This window comes from Caenorhabditis briggsae, assembly GCF_000004555.2.
Source record: "Caenorhabditis briggsae complete genome, chrX, whole genome shotgun sequence".
Lineage (NCBI taxonomy): Eukaryota > Metazoa > Nematoda > Chromadorea > Rhabditida > Rhabditidae > Caenorhabditis > Caenorhabditis briggsae.
The window spans coordinates 13,791,199-13,810,152 of record NC_013491.2 but is presented as its reverse complement, the minus strand read 5'-3'; the positions used below and the strand labels follow the sequence as shown (position 1 = coordinate 13,810,152).

General features: G+C 36.3%; 4 protein-coding genes and 1 non-coding gene across 5 annotated transcripts; 1 reads left to right on the top strand and 4 right to left on the bottom strand.

The window, feature by feature from the left end:
* Positions 1–622: 622 nt before the first annotated feature.
* Positions 623–1,402, bottom strand: CBG27841 (the record flags this gene model as incomplete). The annotated part of the gene is made up of 4 exons (XM_045240042.1): positions 623–713; positions 759–1,017; positions 1,065–1,270; positions 1,347–1,402. 4 exons carry the CDS (start codon positions 1,400–1,402, stop codon positions 623–625), a joined length of 612 nt encoding a protein of 203 aa, XP_045099912.1.
* Positions 1,403–5,688: 4,286 nt separating this feature from the next.
* Positions 5,689–6,693, bottom strand: CBG16880 (the record flags this gene model as incomplete). Its single annotated transcript, XM_002645121.1, has 3 exons — positions 5,689–5,851; positions 6,127–6,289; positions 6,588–6,693. The coding sequence occupies 3 exons, from the start codon at positions 6,691–6,693 to the stop codon at positions 5,689–5,691; spliced, it is 432 nt and encodes a 143-aa protein (XP_002645167.1).
* A 3,342-nt stretch (positions 6,694–10,035) lies between these two features.
* On the bottom strand, positions 10,036–11,891 carry Cbr-xol-1 (the record flags this gene model as incomplete). Its single annotated transcript, XM_002645120.2, has 7 exons — positions 10,036–10,335; positions 10,384–10,753; positions 10,799–10,958; positions 11,002–11,110; positions 11,450–11,632; positions 11,678–11,759; positions 11,815–11,891. The coding sequence occupies 7 exons, from the start codon at positions 11,889–11,891 to the stop codon at positions 10,036–10,038; spliced, it is 1,281 nt and encodes a 426-aa protein (XP_002645166.2).
* A 1,564-nt stretch (positions 11,892–13,455) lies between these two features.
* Positions 13,456–13,629, bottom strand: CBG27840 (the record flags this gene model as incomplete). Its single annotated transcript, XM_045240041.1, has 1 exon — positions 13,456–13,629. The coding sequence occupies one exon, from the start codon at positions 13,627–13,629 to the stop codon at positions 13,456–13,458; it is 174 nt and encodes a 57-aa protein (XP_045099911.1).
* Positions 13,630–18,047: 4,418 nt separating this feature from the next.
* Positions 18,048–18,120, top strand: CBG28630. Its single transcript has one exon. It is a non-coding gene (tRNA).
* The last annotated feature ends 834 nt before the right edge of the window (positions 18,121–18,954 follow it).

Genomic DNA, 18,954 nt, shown 5'->3' with positions numbered 1-18,954 from the left:
CAAAAACTTTAATAGAAGATCCCCCATTCTGTAAATGCCAAATTTTTAATCTAGATCTCTTTGACACCCTTCAAAAGTTTCGAAGCTTTCGGAAACTTGACAGTCGAGCTCCGGACTTCAGAAATAGTTAAAATGGCGAAAAATTAAATTTAAAACGCTTTTTTCAATATTAATTCCTTTACTGTATCTTATTTTCTGTGAAAGATATAACAAAATGGTGTACTGACAAAATGTTTATCATAATATCAAGAATATTTGGTCTGTTAACCGTTTTTTGATATATTTCTAAGGAACTGAAATATATGAGCTCAAGTTTGACAGGTTGGAAGCATTCTCATAATGTGTGTACGGCATGTTCATTTTATTTATTGTCTTAAACTTTCATTTTTTCTTCAAGGTTACACATTTCATTGAATGCCTTCAAAAAATTTGCCAGCTGCGTAATCTGAAAGATTGGAACAAGAAATTAAGTAAAGATGTTGTCAAATAATTTATTGATACCAGCTTTCAAAAGAGTTGAAAAAACCATTGAAAATATGTCAAAATTTGAGAGTGCGGCAGTTGCTGTACATGACAAAAGATTTGGAAAATTTTGAAAAGTTTCGAGATGAGCCAGCTTGAGTTATCGCAGCTTCCGGAATGTGCATGTAAGAGGAGTCCCATTAAGGAAAGTATTATTGATTTGAAGATTGCTGATAAGACTTGAGATCGATCTGAAAATTTCATAATTATCCAAGTTTCAAGAAAACTGAACTTACAAAAACCAAAACTTCGTTTCTTTTATAGAAAATCGAAGTCGGTTATTGATTACTTCATACATGATCACTCTGACCTTCACTCGTCCATCTATCGCAATAAAATACAATATAAATTGATCTTTGAATTGCTTCCATGTGTTGCATGAAACCATATATTTCCCTGGTTGAATTCCATCCCGATACAACAGCGTTTCCGCCTCAACAGTTGTTTTATTTTCATAATAAAACGGCTGTTCCTGGTCCTTTTGTTTGTAGTGCCCTGAAAGAATCGCCGTAAGTTACAAGAGAACAATCGCACAAACTTACATATACTTTCCACTAATTCTTGTTTCAAAAAGAATTTTTCCATCTCTTCATTCCACTCTTTCGATCCTACTGGAATTATTGACATAGTTCCATCTGGGTTGAACTCACACAATGCCGAGTCCCAGAAATCTGGGTGTTTTATCGGACGACGCGGCACCAAAAACGTTTCATCTTCCTCATCAACGGCCAATCTTTCATGACGAATCCTACAATTTTTTGCATAATTAAAGCGGACACAATAAATAATAATTTATCATTTTTGAAAAATTCAGAACTACTTACTTCGGTTTTTTGAAACGAAGATATTGGAGGATGGCGGCTACAGGGATCCAGTTCATTTCTTAGTAGCAGCAGAAGACAATTTTCTTGGCAACGGTAGAAGATGAATTGAATAGCCTTCTTTGCGTCTGGTCTCTTTTCTTGAAGCCGCTGTGGTCAACGGTTCAGCAGAATCTTATCAAGACCTCCACACCAGAGTTGAAACAGCACGCTGAACGATGGCAGTGTAATGGATTAAAAAAAGAAGATAGGAGGAAACTTTCGTTGGGTTTTGTGTCAAATGTCGGGCAGGAGAGAACACCTATGATGCTGCCCGGTCTCTCCCGTTAAAATTTGTCCTCCCGAAAAATTGCCACGACGCAGCAGAAAAAAAGGGATGGGTTTTCTCTTTTTCTTTCATTTTTTGTGAAATTTAAAAAAAAGGAGCAATTGGTGGAAGAAATCTAAAAAAATAAAGATTGCGTTCAGGATCAATGTGGAAGCAACAGAACATTTGCAGAATACTATGTAGTTTTCAGACTGATTCTCCATCTCTTTTTTTTCCGAATTTTTTCCATTTTCCAGCTCGTTCAAAACATTATTCAGGTGTTTCTTCTCCATTTATTTCAGTAGTTCCTGCATTCAACTGAATATTCCGAACTGTTGCATTTTTCGCTCTTCTCATGTCTTTTCTGATGCCAACCCGACTTGTCAAAGAATGAAAGATAGTCTCAAAACCAAACCGCCGCGCCGAGAACGCCAAGGTCAGCCATCGATTTTGGGGAAACCGAAATTCAGGTCAATTTTCCAGTGAGAATGCGATGAGGTTCTTTGATGGCCGAACGAATGGAGTTACTTGTGGAAAGAGAAAAATTGAAGTTTCTAACTTTGGTTTCGGGCACATTAGCAAATGAATTTTCATCGACTGAACTGGGATATCTTCAGATGTACATTTAACTTGATGAACACAATTTCGAATAAAGTCAACTTTTTTAAAAAATTACTATTCTTTTTGAATGTTTTTATAGAAATCAAGATGAATTAGCTCAATGATGAATGTTAGGGGGAGAGCACTCATTACAAATACATTCGATAATTGGAACAACTTGAAACTAGCTAACCTAAAAATATATAAAGAGACAATGTCGTTACACAAATTATCATAAACCACTAAAAAAAGTTTTGTATAACTTCAAAAATACTATACCACTCTTTATTATCTTGGAAGGAACCAAGCTCAAGGATGAAAATCGGGGTGGGTTTCTAACATAAAAATACGGTATTCTTAGAGTATTCACTTCCAGTTAAATGTATCCAAATTGTTTGAACAGATGGAATATTTATGATACTATGGCGAACATTTTATTCCATTGTTTTTAGATATCAGTTCCGGAAACTGAGATAATCACGATAGAATAGATTTTGCTGCAGTCTAGCCATTGTCCACAATGATTTGAAATTGAAATGTTTCGATACAAACCAGGTTCCCAAGTTATTGTTAAGTAATCTCGTTTAATTGATGTTAATTTCTCCTCAAGAACTGTCAACTTGTTATATACAAAATCTGTTTGAGCTATCATTTTTTTTCATTGGTATATTTCTCATGAAGATTTTGCAAGACATTCTTCGATATCGCCATTTTTTCTCTCTCAATTTTTCGTCTTTTTTTTCATGGTCATCTTCTCAAATTTTCCAAACCAAAAATGCGAAGGCCAGAACGGTTTGCACTATTCCGAATGGAGAAAAATTTTGAAGGTCTTTTTACTCTATCGAATTAATTTTCGGTTTTGTGACGTTCAACAGTAAGAGTCTTCAATATTAAGAATCAGATATCAGAATCTATATCTCATGACGGGTACATAGGTTTCAAGGGAAAAATAAAAACACAGGAAAATTCGAGTTTAAGGGAATTCGTGAATAAATTATTTGGCACTGAAATAGTGAGGAATGAGGCTAATTCTGCATAATCAAAAAATAAATACCTTATTTCCTCTAATAGAAGCCCACCTCTATTTGAAGCCTACCTCTAATAGAAGTGTACCCTCCGACGTGCTTAAAATCTTAAAAGCGGAACCTCTAACAGAAATTCATGCAGTTCAGTTAGTGCAGTTCGTACCGTGCAGTTCGTCTATTAGGTTATTGCAGACATTGTGTTTCTTTTAAAAATATATCCCGGTGATTTCAATTTTTGGTGATTTCCTGAGAAGCTGGTTTAAAAATAGAAGCCCATGGGCTTCGATTAGAAAAGTTCAATAAAGTACCATATATGCTTTAGTGAAAACTTCCCCTACACTTTCACTTTGAGCTCAATGATCCCAATTTCTGTGAATGATATCAAAATTTTGTCAACTATAATGATAAAATATTCCAAATGATCGCGCTTCCTGCAAAATAATGATTTTAAAAAAATGACAATTTTTTCAGAAAGAAAATCGCTTTTCGTGTTAGTGAAGATTCACTAAATGATCATTTTGAGATATATCCCACAGACACCCAATTAAACAACAGTAGCCTGACAAATTTCGACCTTTTTCAATAGAAAAAGTTAATTTTGGAGTGCTGAAAAAGTATTCCATGATTTTTCTATTGCTTCAAAGAGTCGTGAACATCGAAGAAAATGAGTAATTCAAATGTTTTGTTTTGCATATTTTTTACAGTGTTTACGGTGATTTCTTTTCCAATTCCCACTATTTTCAAAATTGCGAATTCCGTACGAAACGAGCTTCCAGTTTCATCGAATGCCGATATTAACTTACTATTATCATGATACTCGACACAGTTGTAATTTTTACTCTATGTATACCAAAACCAGAAACCAAACAGATTAGAGATTTCTGGCAAGTGACCTACTTTATCTTCTGACTTTTTTATCGTATCTCTTTACCGATGACTTGCATTATAACTTCCTCTAGAAATGTTTTTTTGAAACGCACGCAGAAAATGATTGATGAGATCAGCGAGGACACCGGTTCAAAAATCTCGCATAGGTTCTTTCTCTCTCATGTTATCACTAGCTATTAGGATCAAAACCATTTCGTCGCCGCATCTCGGCAACGAAGACCACAAAAGCACAACTTGCACTTTTTTTAAGATGATTATGAGAAATAATTTGAGAAAAATTCGTGAAATACGTCAAGACAACATGTGAAAGAAGTGGAGAAAAGTTTACAGATTTTCAGAGCACAAAAATCTCGAATCTGCACAAGAAATGTCAAAAAGAAAAAACACCAAAATTATTAGTGTTCAGGAAGAATTCTTTATCAACTTATATAACTAATGTGGGTTTGAATAAAATGAAGCAGTGGACAAAAGACGCAGTTGCTCAAAGATTGAATTGAAAAAACGAGAACTACTGCAACGTGAAAACCTTATCGACTGCCGAATTTTTTATTTTTTCTGATTCGGCACACTTCGCCTGTTTTTGAAATTAAGCCAAATCAGGTCACTAACGTGTTTCTATACTGCACCAATTTTTTATACCAATACATTGGAGAAAATATCTTTCCGTATTTCGTATGAGAAAAGCTTATCCAGAGCTTCAATTTAAAGCACAACGGCCTCAATTTTTGGGATAGAATTCAAAAAATTGTCAACTGACAATTTTTTAATCATAAAATAACCGATGTTTTATTTGTTGACAGAACTGTGATTTTTTCTGCTGGGAATCCAGATAATTGATCTCAAAGTTAAAGGTTTCTCTTGGAAGAAATATGGAAAAAACATTTGAAACTGTTAGAACCTGTCTATGAGCTCAGATATTGGGTATCAAACTTTTTTTGTATGTTTTCAACGTTTCTTTTATGTATCACATTGAATTTTAGAGCGATAATTGGATGTCTGTAGTTCGTGAGATAGTTAGCGTTTTAGTCACAAGTTTGAGCTACAGGTCACAAAAATTGTGTAAACCTGGTCGAAAACCAAGCTTTAATGTAAATTTCAGGTTGAGAAGAGCCTTGCGGATTCCGAAAATTTTCATGGTAGATCAAAAAATATTTTGCCGTTCGTAAATTTTTTGTGGAAGACCGTGCATTAATATATAAGTTTATTTAAAAAGGTCGAGAGCTTCTGACTCTTTTAAATACAACGTACAAAGTAAGTACGAAGATTTTTTAAAATAAAGATTTTGCAAAAATACAATAAGAAAGATTGGAATTCAAACTATTAGGGGTGGTCTTGTATGGAGAAGAAGATTTAAAAAACAGATGAAGTAATAATGGAAGAAGACAAGGAGAATATTAATCATAAAGAACAAAACCGCACGTGTTTCAACATTTTCACTGTGACGAATAAAGAAAATACAATATGATGTGGGAAAAATTCAGATTTCCGCAAATTTCTTGTGGTTTTCAAAACCTGACAGTCGCAACTATCCCGCCATTCTCAAAAACTCTTCTTCGGTCTTATCCCATACTCCGAAACTGAACGTCTTCTCTCGAATCAGAACCGATGCCACGTGTTTATCTGTTTTTCTGACGACATATATGTGGCTGGTGATCGAATTTGTGATTTGGTTATTATTCCAGTTGCATCTGAAAAACAACAGATTATTAAAGAGCTCTTCAAAAAATATACAATCGTGAAAACTTTAATATAATGTCTCCCAAATTGCCAATTTTAAAGCCGTATATCTCGTTTTGTGTGAAAAATATCAAAAGTGGTCAACTGCCAAAGAGTTTATTATAAAACAAAAAAGTATTTTGACAGTGTATTACTTTCCTATATCTTTGGGAATCAAGATAAAATGACTTACCGTCGAGAGCTAGAGGGCCTATTAGAGTTTTCACGATATACCAACATCTCTTACATTTTGGGCAAAGTGTGCGTCAGTGCTCTTTTTGTTTCATCAATATATTTAGCCCCAATTGCATCACCCTGGGAAAAATTTAAGGAGTGAAGTTCAATACGTAACAGATCCAGCTTTTCGAATGCTTCTCCAGATTTCCATTTGTTTGCAATTTCTGTCGATTCTGTAGTTTCGTAATTGTAGCATCACAAAAATGCTTGCCGAAAAAATGCTTGGGAAAATATTTTTGAGATGAATGATTTCATTAGATTCTGCATGATACACTTTTGAATTCGTATTAAATTGTTCTGTGAGACTGGAAGCGTAAAGAATCACAAACTTGATTTTTGGAGATTGCAAGAAAACGTTCTCAACAGTTACAGAATCCGCGCTCTCATTGCTAATTCTGATATATGCTTTCATGTTTTGGAGATGAGGAATGGGGTTATAGTTGTGGGTTGTTCTCCATTCGTAATGCATACCATTGCCAAATAAACTTAAAATGGAGTTGTGAATCAATTCGATTACAGATGTTTTCTCATCACGATTATATGATGCTACGATGTACTGTTCGTATTCGTTGGACATCCTGAATATGATATTTTTTATGCATCCCCGTTCATCTAAACTCGCCTAACAGAAACCGGTCACTTTCAATTGAAAATAGTTATTCTCAGTATCCTCTGTAAATTTCATAAATATTAATTCCCTTGGATGCTTACGCGGAACAACAAGAATCATTGGTTCATCTCTAACACAAAGGTATTGGATATCTGTGATTGTCCCGAATCTTTTCTGTTGAGTTGATTTTATCACTGAACGCATTTTTTCGGACACAGACGAAAGAAAAAAAAGAGATTTGGATACTCGATGTTTTTGAGTATTTCTCTCTGAAACAAGTGAGGAAATGCGAGAAGTTTCATTTTTGAAAATATGAAACATATTGCAGAGAAGAAACAATTATTGGAAAACGAGAGGAAGACAAAATAGAAAAAGAGAGATACGGCAAATGATCAAGAGAAAAAGATATGTCTTATGACGTGGCAAATAAAATAAAATGTACAGAAGAGGAGGAGCAAAGAATGGTGGTGCCGATTGTGACCTCTGGATGAACGACTCGAGGGAAGGGCAATAGACGTACACATGTGCATCGTTTGTCTACACTCCCTTCTCTGTCGTACTGCATACCTGTTACCAAACGACAGAAGAGGGAGTGTACGTCTTTTACCATTCACTCGAGTCGTTCATGTGTGGGAGAACGTGCTAACGAAAAACAATAAAACGAACGAAAGGGGAGTTTATGGGATTTCAAAGGAAAAAAAATCTCGAATTGGCTCATGAAATGTCATGAAGAAGAGAAACAAATCATTACTGTTCAGGAAGAAGGGTTTCTCAACGTGATGTAGTTTCAATGTGCGTTTGAAAAATAATGAATGTATCTGCAATTACCAAATTGAAGAACTGAGCCGTACAAACAGCACAAACTAAACTGCACGAACTTCTGTTATTGGATGGGTTTCTCTGTTTCCAAGCACGTCGGATGGCAGGCTTTTATTAGATTGGTTCATAAGTTTCTTTCGCTTTTGAACTTTAAAAATTTATAACTGTTAAGTGGGATGGTTTTTCTAGGCGAACGTTTTCTCGTTGGATAGATTATCTCACGGACTTGAGTTAAATATGTTACCTCATTCCTATTTCTTGTCGTTGCCGAGCAAACTGCTTGTTTTGGTCCCTTACTGTTTACTCTTTCAAAATTTCATTTTATTTTTATTCATTTCTTTATAAAATCATGACAGTGACAAGAAAATAAAAGAATAGATGAAAAATAATCTACTACTGTCCCTACCATCAAGAATCGGACCGATCGATTTGAAACTAAACATTTAGCATTGGAAAACGGAGATTGGTCCTGAAATTGGACTTGGACCTATTGAAGATTACTATTGACGTCGATCCGTTTTAAACCCCTCGTAAAATGTCAAAGGCATTGTCCGTTAGTCAACCAAATATTGTGAATAGGTTGAAGTCTTTGGCCGCTTAGAGAACTCGGTCGGTTCGTACCTCATGTTTTGAAAGACTACGGTATGGACCACGATCTGTTTTGAAAGACTACGGTATAGGTATATGAGCATGCTTCTAATATCATTTCTTTGCACTTCCAGTTGGTTGGATGACATAATAACCGGAATTGAGAAAGGGATAAAAGCTCTTTCCGGTAAGAACGATCCCAAAACGAGACCGCCGGACCCGAAAAATTGGACAACGGTCCCATTGTTTCGAAAACGGTAAAAACATTCCGAGAACGGTTTCAAAGTCCCGAGAACGGTCCCAACATTCCGACACAGGTTCAGTACTTTGACAGGAATTTGTCTCAACATTTCACGTTTTTATATTGTAAGCTTAGGCTAAAACGCCTTTCTCCGGCACTAATACAGACAAGGCGCTTTAGTTTAAGTCTATAAATTGAATATCAAATTTTCATTTATGTCGCTGTATTTCTTAGTTGAAAGAAATTCAAATTTCCGATTTTTCGAATAGGGTTCCGAGATCAAGCCTGGTTGGGGCGGTTGTCGTACCCTTGGGACCGTTCTCGGAACGTTGGGACCGTCCTCGGAACGTTGGGACCTCTGTCGAAACAATGGGACCGTTATCTAAGTTTGTTGGCACCGGCGGTCCCGCTTTCGGACCGTTCTTCTCGGAAAGAGCCGGGATAAGTTACTCTTTTATTGTGCGGAAGGGTCAGTTGATCGACAAAAAGGTAGCTCTGGACGTCTCGAAACTTGAGAAAAAGGGATGGCTTGAAAAAAGGGGATGGCATGTATTTTGTGGTTTTTTGATGGAATTGAGGCACGGAATTTTTAGGGGATTGTACCACGATAACAGCCGTATTGTATAGTTCATAATTAAAAAATTAGAACTGGTAGTCAAATGGAAACGAGGAGTAAAGACAAAAGTTAACTTTCAGAAAGACAAAGCGAAATCGCTGGTGACTCGAGTGACCAACCGAAAAATCATGTCGTTTGGCTGGACTATTCTTTTGTATTCACCGTATTTTCCCGACCTTGCTTTTTCGGATAACTGGTCCGTTGGGGTTCCTTAACATCATCTTGATAGAAAAGGCTTTAATTGAAAAGATGACACCAAAAAGGAGTTGACCCACTTTTTCTTTTGCTTTCCTCGTTCTAGGCCGATGGAATCAAGAAATTGCCAGAGCGTTGGCAAACAACTATCAATGCTCATGAATGTTACTTTCATTAATCTGGCCCCTCTGCTCTGAGAAAAAATTATCACGCAAAATCGAAAGAAACTTATGGACAAACCTAATATTAGAGAAAATAAATTTCTTATTGATCGGTTCCTAAAATTTTTTTCTATGGCATGTCGAAATTTTTTGTTCTTTTGGACGGACAGAAATTTTAATTTGAAAAAATATTTTCAGATTAAAGCTTCACATTTGGAGGCGTTCGAGTTTTATAGGTGAGATTATTAACGGTGAAAAGAGGTGGACTTCTTTCAAATAGAGTAGGTGGCAATTCAAGCGAATATGTAATATAGGGTGACAATTTTGGCAGGGGCAAATGAAACTATTTGAATAGTTAAAAAAAGAATAAAACGGAATAAGTGGTACCAGTTCTACAAGATGTGAGATGTGAGCAAAGAAAAGTGGCAATATGAGAAAAATAGACAGTGTCTTAAGGACTCGTGGGGGACTCGTGTATGACAAATGCTTGACCGAAGGGTAATTGGTACATAAAAAATAATTGATAGGATGACTTTAAAAATTGACTATGAAATTGAAAAACCCTAGATTAGATAACCTAAAAAATGAGGATTAAATGAAAAATGAAACAAAGAAATTGAAAAAATATCAGTATAGAATTTAAAAATTCTAGAAATAGTATTGATTGGAGAGGAGACTGAAAAAAGTGCTTATGAAGTCGACGCGGTATCGAAAGTATCATCGTTGGACAAAGAACGATCTGCCGGATCGCGTGGTTTTGGATTATGAGACGGCGGTTTATTTTTCGGTTCCTCCTCGGATGTGAGTCCAAAGAATATGGGTTCCGCAAATTGAACTGTCTTCTTCTTAAGACTGACGGTTGCGTGATGGTTCTCATCCATGTATTTCAACAAGTTTGGTTTCCATTCTTCAGACCGTTTTCCTGGTTCCAAGAGGTGGAAATAAATCTCCTCGAGTGAGTTAGACTCGTCGTTCTCAACGAGTTTGCTCTGAAATTTTGGAAGTATTTCATTTGCACTCATCGAAAAATAACATACCGCAATCTGGATCATCCACGTGTGATCGGCTAAGAAGACACCTTTTTTCAAGACAACCAGAAACCCTCCTTGTTGAATTTCAAAACCAATCAAGTCGGATTCATTTCTGTTCACTGCATGCAGTCCTTGGTGGGTCAGTTTCACAATTGGAGAAGGTGGAATGGACGTGGAAGCAACTCGTCGGTCGGAAAAATAGACCATTTGATGAGCAAAGTTGTCATCTGGATAATGAACGTTCTCCTTGACACGCTCGAATCTTGCTTTAGGGTTTTCTTTGTCCCAGAACAGCTCTGGCGTGTACTTCGGAGTATGAAGATTTGTACTCACAAATACAAAATCGTATTCTGCGAGCATGCCCACACTGCTCAACCTGAACCAAGATTTTTTGTTTGAAATTAGACTAGAAATAACTCACGTCCGGAATCCCTTTGGATTTTGAATATCCTCATCCATCTTCTCGTCGTAGAAATACTTGAGCTCATTGTCAAAGATCGTGGCTCCAAGGACCGACAACTTGGCCGCGGATTCAAAGTTGTAATCCTTCACCATTGCGTAGAATGTCTCTGCGTTGGACCCTGTTATTCAATAAAAAATCTTAAATGGCTTTCTGAAACTTACAAATACAGTCTTCTCCAAAAGTTCGATCGTATGGATGCTCGAACGACTTCAAGCTCCTCCAGATCGCAACAAGCACAGCAGTTTGGGAGATTCTTCCGTTGTAGTCGTGCTGAAAATAATTACATTTCGAACTATAGTTTTCTAAATTTTCCTAACAAGAAAACCTCAACACCTCGCAAACCCAGATTTTGATGAAAATATCAAAATAAGCAAAAACTTGACTTTCCCTAAAACACTTCTAAAAATTTTAGAATACGCTTGCCAGTTTCCAAAAATCGTCTTTTCAGTGCAAAAAAACAATTGTAACAACGATTTTCTCAACTTCTAGGAGATTCCAGAACATGAATCTGATGCGTTTTAATCAGAATCAAATAAAATATAAAATATCATAATTGAGACAGTTTAGGATTACAAAAAGACAATATTCCATTTTAGGGGTAAATCTTACCTCTCCAGTGATTTGAATTCTGTACACTCTGGTCAATTCAAGATCTCTTAGAAGATTCCGAATTAGTCCTCTCCTAATATCCCCGTGAAAAGAGTCTGCCATTTCAATTATATGCTCTTCGGCACTTCTGGGTTTAGACGGTGACTCAACTCTGGTGGTAGCTTTACAATACTTGTTGACAGCCTGAAATAGGTAAAATAGGATCGAAAACTTTCAAAATTAGCTTACCATTATCAAAGATCCCATTTTATCAACGACATGTGGAGCGATTCCAACAATTTTAGGACCTGGCGCGTTATCTCCAACGTCTCTAAAAATTGTGAAAAAAATTTTTTGAGTTCCAAAAACTAGATTTTTCAACTTACTCTTCAATTGGAAGAGAGGATGATTTATGGACATGAAAGTCATGGTTGATAGGAGGTGGAAAGTTTGTTTTATCCATTATAAACTTTTGATTCTCTGAAAATAATAGATATAAAACAAGCCAAAGTTTGCATAGGAACATGCGAATCTACCAATTGTTTTCTACCCCTACCCTGGAGGGGCGCGAGAAAGAGAGAAAAAAGAGAAGGAACGAGAGAGTGTGACGCTTCAAGGAGACGCCGAGCCATCGTTTGCGATATGGGTGGTCGTTTTAAACGTCGCGGGCAAATGTGGAAGAAAACAACAAAGGAAATGTGAAATAGTGAAGTCCTCGAGGACAATTTTTTGTGATTAAAGTTTTGATTTTTAGGCGATATTTCTGACAAAATTTGATTATGTGACTATAAAAAATTGAAAATAAATGTTCTTTTTTCATTGTTATAGTTTTTGTTGCAAAACGAAATATTCGAAACGTTAACTGTGAAAAATATTCCGTAATTAATGATTTTCCGAAATGCAAAAAGGGAAGCAAGCTGACAAAAATAACTTAGGTATATCTTTTTGGCCTTCTCACAAAGGAAAAGAGTGATTGCTTTATTCCGAAAAATTTGTAGTTCCCATAGCAGAGTAATATCTTTTTTCCGCTTTTCTTTTGCTAATCCGGTTGGCCTTACTTTTTTTCAGGGTTTTTTGAGAATGAATTTTGGGAAGAATGTAGAGAAATACGTGAAACTAGGCAAAAAGGTGAAATGTTATGCGCTTCATGGTCCGCCTAATTATTATCTTCGAGGAGATCTTAGCAACTCACATCTATACTAAAGGTCCAAAAGCACACTCTAATTTGCATCAAAATTTTCCACTAGTTTTGCTATTGGCGGAAAATGAAAATAGGATTTGTTTTCGGACCTCCTTTTATTCCAAAAAAAATTTTAGCAAGAATGATTTTCCGCTTTCAAATTTTTCAAACTATTTTCTCTCTGTGAGCGCTCACTCTCTTATTTCTCTGTTTCTCTTGTCCCTTGCAACTTAAACTATGCATTTCTCAGACATTACCTCATTACAGACTGTAGTGGATAAACGGAAGCCAAAGCAATCACATGTAGTTACGTAACCTGCTGGAGAGCCCAGAGCCAGGAAAGAACTGACATGGATACACTTCAAAACTACCATTCATTCTAAGCAGTTACTCTAAAAATGCACAAACGATAGCGTTTGAAACTCCGATTTGTACCACCGCCTTAAAAAACGCGAAAAAATGTGACTATGGTGCAGAATGTGAAAAAAAACAGTTGTGAGGTAATAAGTGGAGTGAGATCATGTTGTTAAATGCAGACGAGTCCAAGTCTCCAGCTGTCCGCATTCGTGTTGAAAATATCTAGAAACATCTGTGAATTCTGAAAATTTGCATGCAACTAGATTATTGATCCTTTCAGCTGAATAATCATTCGTATTGGATGACCTGGCGATATAGCGATTTTCCAGTTGTGAGACATGCAGGATATTTCAGAGACAAGTGCTAGGTTGTGCTAAAAAAGTACCTAAACACCATGTGAACCTAGATTTTGATGAAAAATTCAGGATATGCCAGGGATAGCCGATTGATCTCTAAAAATTGTATAATCCGCTCGCGCGTTTCAGCCGAGTTATATCAGTCTCAGTATGAAAAATTGTCTTTTAAATTCAAAACAGCTGTTAATCAAAGACGTATTTCTCAACCCCGGGACGGTTAAGAATTCAAAAATTGCTGTGTTATACCGCGACTCAGATGAAGTTTCAGATTTTAAACATTTTCTAAAAAATTTTTTGAGAAATGACATTTCATTAAATTCTTAGCATAACGCAACATTATGTTCTGAAACGACCTAGATCGTGAAAAAAAATGAGATTTGGTATTAAAACTGATATAACTCGGCTTCGACTAGTGAGCGGATTCTAACACTTTGAAAGGTATTCAGATAGGCCATTCTTAACGTATCCTGAGAATTTCCTCGAAATTTGAGTTTATAATGTGTCGCAGTTCCCTTGTAAGTGGAAAGCAGTGCATAGCAGTTGACTGCCGTTGAGTTGACTACCGGTGTCCATTTTACCACAGTCCTTCTAACTACCAGTCTAAACTAGGAACTATAATCACAAAAACTAGTGCACACTTGATTTTGCCCCATATCAATAAGGAGATCTGGCATATTTAGAAAATCTAAGTTTCAAAATTTTTAGAAAATCTTCGAAAAGTTTTCATTTTTACCGTACTACATATTATCTGAAATGACTTTGCCATATCCCCTAATTGAGTTCTTACCGACTCCACTCTGCTACGTGGCAGATGGGTTGAAATTTTTCCGAGCGTTCGAAGAGGAATGTGGATAGACGAAAAGAGGAACGTTGGGGTGGGATGGTTCGGTAAAAAGGGACAGTTGGCAGAGCGTACAGACGGGCCCCTCTGACGATCGAGACGATCTCGGATGAGAAACCCGGTCTTAACACTCTCCCAATCTTTTGTGTGCGTGCAAGTGATGAGCGTTATCAGTAAATTAGCCTATTTATTCTACTAGTTACTTCTAACAAAAAATGTTTATTTTCGAAATCTTTCAAATGTACAAAATTTGTTTTCTAACTGAATCTTAGCTTCAATATACCCTTAAAATACAAACTAACTTCACAAGTTGATCTTCACTTTGATTGACATGTACGGCTCTCTTGGAGACATCCACCAGAAGATTGGGGGCTCAATACAGTAATAGTGGGGGAGACACACCGCCCGACGGATACGCGAAGGAGACAACCTACCCGGGACGGAGGTTGTGGGCAGAATGATTGAGATACGGTCGGAGGTGAGTACTGTGCCTTGCAGAGGGGGCGTGGCTTAATGGTCCGAGAGCGGTGTGTGGTCGAGATGGGTGCGCACTTGAGAGGGTGGTATAGATAATAGCAGTGGCGGGAATTTCGAATTTTTCAAATAGATCGATCGGAAGGGTAGGCGGAGTGCGCCGGGGCTAAATCCAAAACTGGAAATATTGTCATAGATGTTGGAGGAAGAAGGGTTACATGAGAAAATTGAAATATCTTAAATGCTACGGAGAAATGTATTGAAATTTGACTTAAAAAACTGGAAACTGTCTCACTGAATATGATATTGGTGAAAAACTATTTATTTTACATATAACGTCAAACAACTAGTAAAATACAGAGAAATTCAGATAAAAATGTGTTCAAAAAGTCCTTCACAACGCAATTCAGTGAGAAATCAAAGGAAGCGTTTGAGCAAAAAGAATACAGTCGATCTGAAAGAAGACGAAAATTGACAACTTTCCGTTTGGCTTCGTCCATTCCTATTCAATTTTGAGCTGTGACTCACATTTGCGGACAACATTTTGTATTGCTTTACAACAGAAAAACACAGTTTTCTCCCCCCGTATTCTTTTTTTTTGTAAAAACTGTTTCATGTTCCTCCTCCCCTTCTCAACTTGTTTTAATTCCAGCCTAAGCTTTTTTCTGCCCAGGGACTATTTTTCTCGCCTGAAGGCCCGATCGATCTGAACGACCAAACGTAAACACACACTATGTGTCTGTGTGAGCAGAGAAAGGCGAGATTGGGTGACGTGGCCACGATGGAGAACAAGTAAATCAAGTAAACCCGTCGGGAAGGAGAGGGCGAAGAAGAAGGAGGCATATGCTGGGCCGGAGAGGCGATTGCGAGGGTCAATTGTCCTAGATTCGAAAAGGACCAATATCTACAGCACTTGGATTTACAGAGTAGCATACTCGGACCGTCATCTGGGATTGTTTTATGGAAAAATGAATCAGGCATATGTTGTGATACGAAAAATTTAGGAGAACCATGGGAAAATGACATGTGAAACGAAAATTTGTAGAAATTCAAGTTCACAGTGTTGCAGGTCCGAGTCGACATGTTCTGAAAATTCCAAATAACGTTTTGGTGAAATTGAAAATTTTTGGGATAATTGAATGAAATTTGAAAATCTATTGCAAATAGTTTGAAAAAAAGAAAAAAAAAGAAACATAATGTTCAAAATTTTTAATAATTGGAAATTTTTGCAATAAATAAAAGTTGTATTATTAGAGTACTGGTAAGCATATAATTTCGTTATATTCCACAAAGGAAAAAATCGTTCTTATCGATCTTGAATTCCAAATACTGTTTTAATGCAATTTTATATTTTACCAAATCTTCAAATTTCAACTGGATTTTTATTTTCTGTTTTTCGTTCCCAATAGGAACAGGATTCATACAATCTCTTATCTGTCTGGAAATCTTCCACACCATAACAGGTAATAGTAATTTACCTCGGTTTTTTTTTCCTGGCTATCTACCCAACCTAACATACATTCTTACGTATCTTTTGTTTGAAGAGAAGATGTCGCAAGACCCCCCGATTGCTGTTGGTCCATTAATAAAAAAAGCCTGGAGACAGCGAAAGAACATCCAGACACAGAGGATATAGAGATACCGTAATCGACATGTTGTGGAGCAGAATCAGACGTTATATCTTCTGAAAAGTGTCTTTGAAAACTGATTCGACGACCAGTTTTCTTATGCCCACGCGAGATGTATGACAGATATATTGAGGTGTTCAAAATGTGTGATGGATGGAAAATTACCAAAGATTAGTACAAGGTAGTAATTAAAGCAGAAATGGTGATAATTGCTGTGAACTGCCAAAAGATCTGTAATTTGGCTTTTGAAAAATTCACACAATTTGATGAATTCGGAAAAAAGAAAATCTTCAATCGAATTTCAAAAAATTATTGCTCCAAATATCTCAATTTTTTTCCAGGACCGTAATTTTTCGAAAATCATCAGTATGGTGAACATTGAAATAATTAAACTGATTCTAATGCATGTTTTATTGTTCAACAGTTTTTGTCCCCAGCAAATTTCATTTTATTTTCAATTTCTCAGAAACTGAGATCCCAATAATGTAATTAAGTTTTCATCTTTTTGTGCACACAACCTCTGCAGTCCTTAAGACAGGCGTGCTAAAATCTAGACTACCATAAGGTCGAGTGTGAGGGTCATGTATACAAAGATACAGCGTCATTACATCACACACATTTGCATTAGAGCGCTTTTGCAGAAATAGAGGAGAAAATCTGAATGAAAATTCGAAAAAAAGGAGTTTTCAAATAATCGTTTCCAGAAAGTAAGATTTTTCAAGTTTCAAGTTTACCAACAGTTTCCAGAAAAATCATTTTCGCTAGATTTTCCTGATGTTTTAACTTTGTTTTTGAGACGCCAGGATCGAAATTTGTTATATTTTTCCTAGAAATATTCCATTTTTGAATGCGTTTCTCTGTTACTTGTTGCTAACACAAGTAACAGAGACCCATCTCTTGGTGGGCGATAAAAAAAGGCTGGGCAGGTGACAATCAATTCAATCGTCTCAGCAGAAGGCCTACACATAGAGAGACATTTGGGAGATAGTAGGGAATCCGTTTGGCCAAAGAAAAATATAATTGGGAAAAATGAGTACTAATGAGAGATTATAGAAAAATGGCTGCAGGGAAAACAACAGAATTCAATAGTCAGAAAGATGTAGATTTGAAATTCCTGTTTTTTTTCAGGTCTAGACGTTCGACAGTTTGAAAAATTATGCAGTTGAATTGCAATTTTACAACAATAAATTTTCGGACGGCTAGAAAACATATTTGGTATTTTATTTTGGGTGCCTCTTGAATATTCATCGGACTCGGGCGAAAAATTCAAAACTTCTAAAGTTTCTCAGTAATATTGACGACAAGAGGCTAACCGTGCTTTCTTTGGTATGAAAGCCAGTGAATTGAAATCCTGAGGTAAAAATCTCAAATCAGAAACAATTTTCTCAAACATTTTTCCGCTTAAGATTTATTTTTATTAAAGTAAAATTATGAATCTCATCTTTTCATGTGTCTCTATTCAATGCAGGATATCTGAAAATCTTTGTGGTATCGTATCATATATTATCATTTTTGTTCTATCTACTTCATAAGAATTGGTCACTCTTAGTTAGTCCAAACATCCATAGTCATCTTCTCCTGTTGCACAACACACTATCAAAGTACTCTGCACGGTCTCTTAATTTTCCGTAATACCTACATCACTCTCTGCCAGAATTCAGATGGATGGCCTTATTTTCAGATGGCCTTATTTTCCAACTAGGAATAGGAAGAGGAGAGATGAGGGAGAACAAAGCACCTCTTTTTGAATTGTCTAGCACCCACACTACGTAGAATTGTGTCTGGCCGCGTGGCGCAATGGATAACGCGTCTGCCTACGGAGCAGAAGATTGTACGTTCGAATCCTGCCGTGGTCGAAACTGTTTTTGTAGTTTTTTCTTAATTTAGAAAAATGATAATTTCTAGTTTTGAAAGTTTGGAACAAACGCAAAGTTTTGAAAAATCACTTTACGGGTATCCGAATTCAAAAAATATTAAAAACGTTTCAGTCTTTTTGTTTAAAAAAAAGAGCACAAAACGTGTACAAATACGAGTTCTCAATGTCTAGCGAGGTAACTTCTTCGTTGAGTATTTATACACGAGCGGAGCACGTTTCTTGGTTCTTTGCGGAAATCAGCTATTCAAAAAATATAAATTTGATAAATTGAATATGGCAATAAATCATACACAAAACAAGACACTATCAAAGTTATGCCGTGTGTTCTGATTTGAAGAATATTCAAATTACCGTAAACAATCTAATAGAAAGCCACCCCCAATCTTGCGCTTTGAGCTCAATTATCTCAATTTCTATAAAATTTACCAAAAATCTGTCAGCTGATGAAATATTTGTCGTAATGTCACCAAATTTTTATCAGTTGACACAATTTCAATATCTCTCAGAGAACTTGAGTAAATTAAGCTCAAAGTGCAAGTATGAGATAGCCTTTTAATAGAGCATTTACGTTGTTTTCCGATCAACAAAGACTCAGATCCGAGATCATCCAGATACTCAACTAACCAAAATGATATTAAAGAAACCAAAATGGTATTAAAGAAACCAAAATGGTATTAAAGAAACCAAAATGGTATTAAAGAAACCGATAAGAAAATGATATGCAGATCTAACTATGGATTCGAAGGACGACCGACAAGAAGAGTGCACAGAGAATCAAGAATTTAACAGTTGATATGCTTTATTATCATTCTTA